General features: G+C 44.7%; 2 protein-coding genes across 2 annotated transcripts; both read left to right on the forward strand.

The window, feature by feature from the left end:
• The first annotated feature begins 3885 nt into the window (after nt 1-3885).
• LOC107022208 (proline-rich receptor-like protein kinase PERK10) lies at nt 3886-5435 on the forward strand. The gene is made up of 2 exons (XM_015222886.1): nt 3886-4236; nt 4758-5435. The coding sequence occupies exons 1-2, from the start codon at nt 3886-3888 to the stop codon at nt 5433-5435; spliced, it is 1029 nt and encodes a 342-aa protein (XP_015078372.1).
• Nucleotides 5436-5498: 63 nt separating this feature from the next.
• Nucleotides 5499-7814, forward strand: LOC107022209. Its single transcript, XM_015222887.1, has one exon. The coding sequence runs from the start codon at nt 5499-5501 to the stop codon at nt 7812-7814; it is 2316 nt and encodes a 771-aa protein (XP_015078373.1).
• The last annotated feature ends 4648 nt before the right edge of the window (nt 7815-12462 follow it).

Below are 12462 nucleotides of genomic sequence, written 5' to 3' on the forward strand. Positions count from 1 at the left end.
CTTGAATATCTTGATAAAGTCCATCTCATATACCGTATTCCCTTTTTTTTTATTTTATTTTATTTATCTTGTTTTGCTTTACTGAATTCTCGATTAGTATGATATTATCCCACAAATTTTAAGCGTATGATTCACTACTACTTACATGTGTTGTCATAATAAAAATAGTGTCTGTAACTCGCGATTTGGTGTGCCGCAATGTTCAATATTAATTTTGCTCTAAAAATGGGGTATCGCGCTAATGTCCTATATTTATTTGTTTTGCATGATTTTATCCGAGTTCTTCATGAACTCCCGTTTTCCCTAGCTTTACGGTGGAACCATTGAGGTTTTCCTTCTCCACCGAACAGCCCCTTCAAGGCAGGGCGTATGGAATCCCATGTCGTGAAGATTGAAGAAAATCCGAAAAAAATGGATTAGAAGACTTCCTTACTTTACATTTTGTATTTTCTCGTAATGGGCATAAGCCCTTGTCCCTTTTATTTTTCTTGTATTTATTTTATGCTTAGACTAGGACAGGTACGAAAGAAAACGGGTTAAAAACCCGAAAACAGGTGGGTCCAAAACTCGGTCAAGGCGAACAGAACCCGAGTTTGGACCCAAATCTCTCTCTCTCTCTCTCTCTCTCATCTCTATTTGTTTATATGTTTGCTCAAATGTCGTTAGTTTAGGATTAGAAAACTCCAAACCCCCTTCGAAGCGCCCTTCTATTTTATCTAATAAAAACTAAGTCTTAAGACATGAAATTGATAGACGTTTCAAAATTCGCAAGTTCGCTTAGAGAGTTAAGGTTTTAAAAGGTTTAACTTTAACGGAATCTTAAAACAATAAATATTGTAAAATTCGTAAAATTTGTCTAGATAAAACTTTAAGAAATTTGACTTCAAAACAAATTCGCAAATTTTAGAATAAAATAGTCAAGTAGTTAATCGCCGGATAACCGTATTAAACGGAGAGTCTTAGGTGCCTTCAACACCTTCCTAAGACGCTAATACGAATCCCGAACCCCCTAAAATGTTTTCAAAAACGATTTTACTGTTTAAGTTGTTTTGGAAACGAGTTTTCTTAATTTTCCTTAAAAATTAAGTGGCGACTCCTAAAAGTCAAAAAATATACCTTTAAAATAAAACAAACTCTTTTCGAAATAAATTATTTTTCCGATAAAACAGAATGGCGACTCCGCTGGGGAGTTTGGAGGATTCTAACCCTAGGATTAACATATTTGATTATTTGCGATTGATTGTTTAAGTGTTTAACTACTTTAGCTTTTTAAACTGTTGCATGCATAACATATCATACTTCCGTCAAACGACACTTGTTACATTTACACTTAAAGGACGATTATGCGGGTTCGCAGTCGTTCATTAACCAAAATCTTCTCGGGGCACCCTGACGAGTGTAGTTGACTACTTGATAGTCAACGATCGTTAATTGTCCCAGCCCAAGTAGTCCGCTTGGGTTACCAATTCCACTCTAAATACAACCCACTCTTAGTCAAACTAAGATAGAGCGAAACCCAATCCCGAAAAAGTAGCGCATTGGCCTAAGACGACCCAACACCCAAGGAGTGTTGGGACCATTAGAAAAGACCACCTTGAGTCCAAAGAGCCTACGTCTCGATAGGACATTCATGCTTACGTATTTAAATTTGAAGGGTGTATTGCGTGTTTAACTGGTTATTGTATCGGGGGGATTGAAAATTAACTAGCTGTATGTTTGTGTAGATGTTGAGTCAGTTCCTTCACTTCAAAATGGTCACCCAGCGCCCGATATTCTTCGAGTATGGTGGGGCAATCTTAAGGAGTGTCAGAAGAGAGAAATCTCGATTTACTTGGGTCACCTACCTTCGATAATGAACTTCAAGGTATGAACCACGTTTATCGAGGTCATCACTCGATTTTGGGACGATGAGAAGATGGTGTTCCGATTTGGAGATGTCGAAATAACGCCCACACTAGAAGAAATCAAAGACTGCCTTGACTCGATCGGGACATGTGGCAAAAGGAAAAAATGTCCCAATCATCACATTCTCCTGCCAGATAGGCCAAATAAGAACGAACTGAGAGACATGTTATTCCTAGTGAATGCAAATTGGTTAGAGACCCACGACATTCCACTAATGAGATTCTTCGAGAGATGGGGGCACGACAATTATTTTAGACTATTCCCGAAAGAATTCCATGATTACAGTACCTGGAGACAAACTCAAGCTATCGCTTTCTCCGCATGCCACTTGGGAACTATGGTGTTACCTAAAGACGAAGGAAAAGAAATCGACACCCGGGTAGTGACGGTGGTGAATGCCATGTTCAGAGGAATCGGTAGAAAATCTGAAGAAAAGAAATATTGCTGCTTGGCCCCAATCATCTTGTCCGATATTTACCGATCCTTGAGTCTGTGCAAGAACGGGTTCCCATTTTTCCAAGGTTGCAACATCCTACTCCAATGGTGGTTGAAGGAACATTTATGTAAAAGAGACGACCCCCAGCCACAGGAGTTGGCCGAACCGAGTCAAACAAGTCCTCTCGATAATTACGAGTTCTATTTGAGTATCCGTAAATTTCCAATTCACACCACCAGGGATGCGTGGGCAAGGGTGTTTTATGATTTGAAAGAGGGAGACATACAGTGGGTATTACCGAGCTTCAAGTCTCAGATGATAGCAGCACAAGGGGCCAAACTGCCATTCTTAGTCCTTCCCGGCATCAGAGGACTGCGTCCTTAACAACCCGACGAGAGTGATGCGACAATTTGGGAAAGTCCAAATCATACCCGTCCAAGGAGATGCCAGCTCTTTCATTGTCGATTACAACGAGAAGGACAAAATACCTTTCGCTAAAATTATCCTCCAGGAATGGGCCGGACGTGTCAACATGAAGTGGGAGGTTACCGAAGACAGGTATGGAGCTGGGTATGTTGACGAATACAAGACATGGTTGCACAATGATTTGCATCGTGTAGTGGGTCCATCACCACATACGGGTCGGAAAATAGAAGACGTGCAGACAAGGCTTCAAATTCACGCATACCATTTTCAGCAAGAGTGGGACCGAAGGGAGCAAGAGTTTCATAAGAAAAAGCAGGAATTTCAACAACAGGAGCGAGAGTACCAGCTTCGGGAATTAGAAAATCAGAGGGTTTTGGCTGTGACGTCACAAGAATTAGCTGACACAAGGGCTTGTCTGATGCGTTTGGACACTATTCTGGATGAGCAGATGAACACCTTACAAGCCGTACCAACATCTTCCAAAGCTGCGTTCGCTGAGCCGTACGTGTTCACCAGCAAGTGCATTATCCGAGAAGAAGTGGAGAAGGCCAGAAGAGGAGCTGAATCATCAACCCTTCACTCCCCTGCTTGGGATTGATTTTATATGTGTATTCGTACTACATCCCCTTCTTAAGATGTATCCCGTTTGATTTTGATTATGTAACGAACGCTATTGAAAATCTAGTGAAACTTGTTTCGGGGATACAATTGCTTGTTTAAATGGCGCAATACATCCTTCAGATCGCTAGGCCTACCCTTGGCACAAAAGGGTCACATGCATGTTTAGGACGCGATATATGTGTTTAAATGTTTATGTGTTATGTCGCTATGATTGAGGATATCGTAAGCCCACTCCTAGACAAAATTCCAAAGAGTATACAGAAGCCCTTATTATAAATGTCCGACCAAAATTCCCGGGTCTCAAGTTTCTCACGCAAAAATCCATCTCCCATACCACAAATCCTGAATACCGCTCTATCGTCTCAGGAAGGTGAATCACCGCTATGGACAAAGGCAAGAACGTCCAGACAGAGCTCACTGAGGAGGAGTTGCGAAGAAAGATCGAGCGAGTCACTCGATAAATTCAGAAGATTAAGGAGGAAGGACTTAAACTAGACATGACCACGACAATCTACAAAGCTGCGGTCACGACCTTGGATGAAGATCTGGCGTCGCAGATAAAAAGAAAGAAGGAGGTTAAAATGGAAGCCGAGAGCCTAAGAAAAAGGTTGAACCTGCTTCGTTTGGAGGTACACGAAGGAAAGGCGAGAGAAGCAAAGATAGATATTGAGACTGCCGTATTGTTGGCCAGAAGTGCGGCACTTGATGAGGAATTGGCGACCCATAGCAGCTTAAAGGGCGGAAAATACCTCGCCCGTGGCCAGGAAGCAGATAACAATGGCCATGACCGTGAAGTAATTGAGGAGGACGATGAGGAGGAAATCGTCTACAAGCCTCCATTTCCGACTGTTTGAAAGGAAAGGAATGACGCAGCCACAAGACGAGAAATCGCCAAAATGTTGTTCTAGGAATTTCAATGTTGTTTTTCATTTCCCTTGTAATCGCAATGAAAGAATGAATGAAGAGATTTCATCCTAAAATCTCGAACTACGTTGGGCCTGAATTCTCCTTGTGAGATACGTAGGCAGCCTTTCCCGGCCCGGCCCCTATCGCTGAAATTTTCATTCTCCTCCGTGTTTCGAAGATACGAAGATAAGATCAACGGGTATCGAAAAGAAGCTGCAAGAAGACCATAGCTCAACGTGATTCAGCCTTCCCGAGATGACGTCAAAACAAGCAAATTCCTGTTTGTTCAAAATATATTTTATCCCCATTTGTGGGTTGAAGATATCCTCAAACAAAGCGACTTATGTGTTTATCTGCTTTCTGTGCGATATTATGTATTTTGTACTCTGAATATGCACTAACAAATTTGCCTTTGAGTTGTTTCACCTCTCAGGTACCTTTAACTAATCTGTGTCGATAAAAGCTGGCAGATCACCCCTACTTCACTAGATCAAAAGGTCCTGCAGATTCCTTCCCTGGACCAAACGCAAATACAACCATGGGAGACAACAATGATGAAGTTAGCCTCACTGATGTTGTGGTGGCTCAGCCCACCGTGGCAGAGCAAAATGAGCTAATTGCGCAACTGATGCAGCAGATAGCTGACATGAGGGTCGAGATGCAACGAAGGCAAGACACGCCTCCACCCGGGTTCGGCCCCAACTTTATCGACGCAAGACCTCCTCTGTACTTCCCCTCGTCCAACTTGGATCCAGCTCAGAACCACCCGTCGACACCCGTACACAACCCGTCCGGGATAGATATGACAACCCAAAACCCCCAATACGCTTCAGTCTCCTATCAAACTCCCTCACCACTTCCAAACAATCCTCCACAAATGCCACCGCACCCCCAGAACACTCAAACAGCCCCACCACCCCAAAATAAGAACCAAAATCCCACCGCCTTCAAATCCCAAACACCACATCCCCACTTTACCCAAAATACCAATCCCCAAAACTATCCACAAAACTATCAAACTGCGCAGAACGTCCCGAGCCCTTCCATAGCCCCACCCCTCCCAAAAAGAACCACATTCCAAGTCCCCGTCCCGGCCGAGCATGAGGTGCACGGTTCCGAGTTGTACCATTACGAGGAGTAGGAGAGAGAGTGGAGGGTGAGGGAAGAAGCGAAGATAGACATAAAGGAGGAGATCAAAAGGGCAATGAAAGAATTGCAGTGCATTCCAGACGTCGCCGGGTTAAGCTACGCAGAACTGTGTATCCACCCAGACTTGAACCTGCCTGAAGGGTTCAAAATTCTGAAGTTTGATACCTTCGGAGGGGTGGGCAACCCCATGGCGCACTTAAGAGCATATTGCGACCAACTCGTGGGAGTTGGCAAAGATGAATCTTTGCTGATGAGGTTGTTCAGCCGGAGCCTGTGCGGTGAGGCCCTGGAATGGTTCACGTCACACGAAACTCGACAATGGCCCAGTTGGAGCGCACTAGCCAAAGATTTCATTGATAGATTTGCGTACAACATCGAGATAGTCCCTGATCGGTACTCCTTGGAGAAAATGAGGCAGAAATCCACAGAGAGCTATCGGGAATTTGCATACAGATGGAGGAAAGAGGCAGCGAGGGTGAGGCCTCCGATGACAGAGAAGGAGATTGTAGAGGTGTTCGTACGGGTGCAAGAGCCCGAGTACTATGACAGAATCATCTTGTTAATCGGCGCCAAGTTCGCCGAGATAGTCAAAGTGGGTGAGACTATCGAAGATTGCCTGAAGTCGGGGAAGATAGCCCGAGTGTCCTCATCGCCTGGATCTTCCGGACTGGTGAGGAAGAAGAGAGAGGAGGTTGCCGCTATTTCATACGGGGGAAGAAAAGTTCCCAGAAACTCCTCGCTTCCTCAAGACCGCTCCAAGCCTCCACCAAAGTCTCACCAAGCCTATCGTCCACAATCCAATCATTCCGGCAACTACCATGCTGCCCCCGCTTATCCAGATGCTCAAATTTTGTCATATCCAAACCCACCCCCAAATCCCCAAAATTTTCCCTCCGTATACCCAAATTACCCCCAAGCTTATCAAATTACTCCCCCTTACCAGAATGTCGCTCCCAGCTGCGCTAATATACAGCCAAGCTATCGAGCACCTTCCCCCGCATATCAAATTCAAACTCCAGCATATCAAAGCCCCCTCCTAAATTACCAAGCTCCAACGCCAAACTACCAGACAAATCCCTACCCTAGAACCCAAGCTCCTCACCCAAATGATCGCAGTTATCAACAAATCCCTCCCCCTCAGCAGAGCGGGTATGATCCCTCTCGCCCCAGGTTTGAGAAGAATCCCTCCAGAAACTTTACCGCACTGGCTGAAAGCAGAACCAAGCTGTTCGAAAGATTATCCGCGGCCGGATACATCCACCCTGTGGGGCCCAAGCCCGTGGATGTTAACTCCAGATTCTACAAACCGGAGCAGAGATGTGCTTATCATTCCAACAGTGTTGGACATGACACTGAAGACTGTATCAATCTTAAGCACAAGATCCAGGATTTGATCGACGAGGAAGTGGTCTCCCTCCAGCCTGCGGCGCCAAACGTCAATACCAATCCGTTGCCGAATCATGGGGGTGGGAACATCAACATGATAGAAATAGACGAAGGCGAGTGTGAAACCAAGAGAATTACTCCTGTTGTTCAGGAAGACTTGGAAAAGGTTGTCGCTTCTTTGAGCGTCAGGGAAAAAAGAGAGTTCGTTATTCTGACACCTGCGAAGGCTGTTGCCTTGGTGCCCTCGAAGACTCTCGCCAAACCCAAGTTCGTCATAAAAATGGCCGTGGCCCAAGGCATGACTAGATGTGGTAGATGCTACACTCCTGATGAGCTTGCTCTCGGAGGACAAAAGAAAGAGCATGCCAAGAGACCAATAAGTGAAGCAGAAGCCGAAGAGTTCTGGAGGAGAATGCAGCCTAAAGATTACTCCATTTTCAAGCACTTGGAGAAGACTCCAGCCCAGATTTCTGTATGGGCCCTACTGATGAGCTCCTGGTCCCACAGGCAGGCTTTGATGAAAGCCCTGGAGGACACGTACGTGCCCTCAGGCATGAGCAGCGATAATGTAGCGGCCATGATTCACCAAGTCATTCGGGGACACCGCATCAGTTTCTGCGATGATGAATTGCCGGCCAAAGGGAGATCCCATAACAAAGCTCTATACGTCACTGTGATATGCCGCGGAAAGGTCGTCAATCGTGTTCTGGTAGACGATGGATCTGGTTTGAACATATGCCCCTTGTACACATTGAAGCAGCTGAGGTTTGACCTCAGAAAGTTGGAGCAAAACCAGGTTAATGTAAGAGCATTCGACGGTGTGCAGAGAGACACATTAGGAGCAGTAAACTTGACCATCCAAATGGGCCCCGCGGTGTTCGAGGAAAAGTTCCAAGTATTGGATATTGACACCAGCTACAACCTTCTTTGGGAAGGCCATTCATTCACATGGCTGGAGCTGTCCCCTCCACTCTCCACGAAATGATGAAACTAGTATGGAAGGATGAAGAGCTAGTTATTCATGGTGAAAGAAACCACTCAGGCAAGCAGGTGCCGGTTTCTGACGAGACGCCGCAGGGTTCGGATTTTTACACGGTGGAGTTGGTAAATGCCACCGATGAAGGCTTGGTCCCGCAGACTCCCATGCCAGCCGTGTACATGATGATCACCACGATAATGCTGCAAAACGGGTTCGAACCAGGTTTCGAATTAGGAAGAAATGCTCAAGGGATCATCGAGCCAGTTCCAGTCCTTGCTACAGGATCAAAGTATGGTTTGGGGTACATCCCCACAGATGATGATGTGAAGATGAAGAGGAACAAGGATCAAGAGTTGACTAAGCCGATCCCGCATCTGTATCAATCCTTTCCAGTCCGGGATCATGCCGAGCCTGAAGACTGTGGGGAAGGAATCTGTGACCTTTTCAAGGAGATCAATGCTATCATCGAGGAGGAGGTCGAGCCAGCTGGCATTCGTGATGCGGAACCAGGGGAGGTGCTGCAGAATTGGACTTCCACGCCAATCCTGATGTCCCGAACTCTGTGGTAGAAAGGAGTTATTTTATGCATATTAAAATCGGTGGTCGTTCGGAAGAGGCCCGAGACCCATCATTTCTGCATTTTCTTAATTGCTTGAATTTTGAATTTTCATCGTGATGTTTAAAAAGGGCGACATGGCCCTGTGCCACGACCCAAGTTTGCATTTTGATTTGAATGAAAGATTCCTTATTCTGACTTTGTTTATTTAATTGCTCGTTATATTTTACTTTCCTAATTTTGTCTGTTTATGATTTCAGTAACGTAAGTTACAGACCTGCCAATGTCATGTCATGTCATGAGCCAAATGAGCAAAATGAGACAAATAACGATGAGGTTGACAACTATGAAGAAAGTTGGGAACCAGACTATGTTGCAGAAGAATTTCGACAGTTCGAGAATCAACATAAACCGAATCTGGAGGAGATAGAAACGGTGAATTTGGGAGATTCGGAATGTGTCAAAGAGGTTAAGATCAGCACCTATCTGAATAAAACTCAGAAGGAGATCCTGGTTCATCTGCTTGCCGAATACAGTGATGTGTTCATTTGGGAAGTCGGTGACATGCAGGGGTTGAGTACTGATGTCGTATCTCATAAGCTAACCTATCAACCCAGGGTTCGAACCGGTGAATCAAAAGTTCGGAAATTCAAGCCTGAATTGAGTTTGAAGATTAAGGAAGAAATCACCAAGCAGATAGAGTCTCGATTGGTAGAAGTAACGCAATATCCAACCTGGTTGGCTAATGTCGTTCCGGTCGCCAAGAAAGATGGAAAATCAGGATTTGTGTTGATTATAGAGACCTCAACAAGGCTAGTCCGAAGGATAATTTTCCGTTGCCAAATATCCATTTTCTGATTGACAACTGTGCCAAACATGAGATGCAGTCATTTGTGGATTGTTACGCGGGTTATCACCAAATTTTGATGGATGAAGAAGACGCAGAGAAAACGGCCTTCATCACACCTTGGGGGGTATATAACTACAGGGTAATGTCGTTCGGCCTCAAGAACGCCGGTGCTACTTACATGAGAGCCATGACGACTATTTTCCATGACATGATTCACAAGGAAATTAAAGTGTACGTGGACGACGTCATAATCAAATCCCGCGAGAGTTCGGATCATGTGACACACCTGAGAAAATTCTTTGAACGTTTGCGTCGGTACAACTTGAATCTAAATCCCGCCAAATGTGCTTTTGGAGTCCCAGCTGGGAAGTTGTTGGGGTTTATAGTCAGTAGAAGAGGTATTGAGCTTGACCCTTCCAAGATTAAAGCAATTCAAGAGTTACCTCCGCCGAAGACGAGAAAAGAAGTGATGAGTTTCTTGGGGAGGTTAAACTATATCAGCCGTTTTATAGCACAATCGACAGTGGTATGTGAGCCTATTTTCAAGTTGCTGAAGAAAGACGCCCCGACTAAGTGGACTGAGGAGTGCCAAACTGCTTTCGATGCTATCAAGAGCTACTTGTCTAACCCACCAGTATTGGTTCCTCCACGAGAAGGGAGTCCTCTGTTACTGTATTTGTCTGTTTCGGATAGTGACTTTGGATGTGTACTCAGTCAGCACGACGAGACAGGGAAGAAGGAAAGGGCTATCTACTACATAAGCAAGAAATTTACTCCGTACGAGTCTCGGTACACTTTGCTGGAGAGAACATGCTGTGCTCTGACGTGGCTTGCCCAGAAATTGAGACATTATTTGTCATCGTATACTACATATCTTATCTCCAGAATGGATCCGTTGAAGTACATTTTCCAGAAAGCGATGCCGACCGAAAAGTTAGCTAAATGGCAAATGCTGTTGAGTGAGTTCGATATCATATATGTGACTCAGAAGGCAATAAAGGCACAAGCCTTGGCTGATCATCTTGCGGAAAATCCCGTTGACGAAGAATATGAACCCCTCAAGACATATTTTCACGATGAAGAAGTGTCATTCGTGGGTGAAGATATTTCTGAAGCGTATCCAGGTTGGAGATTATTCTTCGACGGAGCGGAGAATCACCAAGGTAAAGGTATCGGAGCAGTCCTAGTATCAGAATCTGGTCAGCACTATCCTATGGCGGCTAAACTACGGTTCAATTGCACGAACAGCATGGCTGAATACGAAGCTTGTATTCTTGGTTTGAAAATGGCCATTGACATGAATGTTTACGAGTTGCTGGTTATTGGAGATTCAGACCTTTTGATTCATCATGTTCAAGGTGAATGGGCTGTGAAGAACCCGAAAATTATACCTTACGTACGGTATGTGCAAAATCTGTGTAAAAGGTTTCGCAAGATCGAGTTTAAACATACTCCCAGAATACAGAATGAATTAGCCGACGCTCTTGCCACCATCTCTTCGATGATCAAACATCCGGATACTGATTACATTGACCCGCTGGATATAGAGTTGAAGGAACACCCAGTCCATTGTTCACACGTCGAATCAGAACCAGACGGTTTGCCTTGGTATTTTGACATAAAGAGGTACTTGGAGTCTGAGACATATCCAGAAGACGCTACATCTAATCAGAAGAAGTCGATACGTCGTATGACTCTCAATTTCTTTCTGAATGGAGAAGTCCTGTATAGGAGGACTCCAGATTTGGGTCTTTTAAGATGCGTGGATGCTGCGGAAGCTGTGAGACTTATTGAACAGATACATGCTGGAGTTTGCGGCACACACATGAATGGACTTACTTTGGCGAGAAAGGTTCTTCGAGCTGGTTATTTCTGGATGACTATGGAGAATGACTGTTGCAAATTCGTACAAAAATGCCACAAATGTCAAGTGCACGGCGATCTGATACGGGTGCCACCTCACGAACTTAATGCTATGAGTTCACCTTGGCCATTTGTAGCTTGGGGAATGGACGTCATCGGTCCCATAGAGCCGGCCGCTTCTAATGGACACAGGTTCATGTTGGTTGCCATTGATTATTTCACCAAGTGGGTGGAAGCAGCCTCTTACAAGTCGGTAACCAAGAAAGTGGTGGCCGATTTTGTCCGCAACACTCTGATATGCAGATTTGGAGTTCCAGAATCCATCATTACTGATAACGGTGCAAATCTCAACAGTCATTTGATGAAGGAGATATGTGAACAATTTAAGATCATTCATCGAAAGTCAACTGCTTATCGCCCTCAAATGAACGGAGCTGTAGAGGCTGCGAACAAGAATATCAAGAAGATTTTGAGGAAAATGATCGACAAACAGCGAGGTTGGCATGAAATGTTGCCATATGCTTTGCTGGGTTATCGAACGACGGTCAGAACATCGACTAGGGCTACTCCATACTTGCTAGTATATGGAACAGAGGCAGTCGTGCCTATTGAAGTCGAGATACCGTCATTGAGGATCATCCAAGAAGCTGAATTAAGTAACGCCGAATGGGTTAGTAAGCGGATTGATCAACTAGCCTTGATTGATGAGAAGAGAATGGTCGCCGTCTGCCATGGCCAGTTGTATAGACAAAGAATGACTCGCGCTTTTCACAAAAGAGTAAGAGCCAGAAATTTTGAAGTTGGTCGGTTGGTTCTTAAGCGCATTTTTCCTCATCAAGACGAGTACAAAGGAAAGTTTGCACCAAACTGGCAGGGTCCTTACCTGTTTCGTAAAGTATTATCTGGAGGTGCGTTGGTCCTGTCAGAGATGGATGGCGCTGTATAGCCCAAACCTATCAACTCAGATGCTGTCAAGAGATACTATGCGTGAAGTTTCGTTTTGCATTTTTCTATCATTTACTTGTAATCGTTCTGTTTGCTTGTATTTGTTCAATTTGAATTCTTATCCCTCTTTGTAACGAACTTCGTCTGACCTGAATTCTCGAGAACGAGATACGTAGGCGGCCTATGTAGGCTTCGGTCACCCCATTTACCCCCTTTAATTATTTCTTTGTATCTGAACTACGTTCGACCTGAATTCTCAAGAATGAGATACGTAGGCGGGCTTTGTCGGCCTCGGTCGGTTTTCTTTGTAAATTTTATTCTTGTTAACCTTTAAGGGGGAACTATGTTTGACCTGATTCCTGTCTCAACGGGATACTTAGGCGCCACAAGGGCTCGGTCATGTCTCTCGTAAGACTTCTACTCCCCTTTGCAATAGAACA

This window comes from Solanum pennellii, chromosome 6, assembly GCF_001406875.1.
Source record: "Solanum pennellii chromosome 6, SPENNV200".
NCBI classification, from domain to species: Eukaryota; Viridiplantae; Streptophyta; class Magnoliopsida; order Solanales; family Solanaceae; genus Solanum; species Solanum pennellii.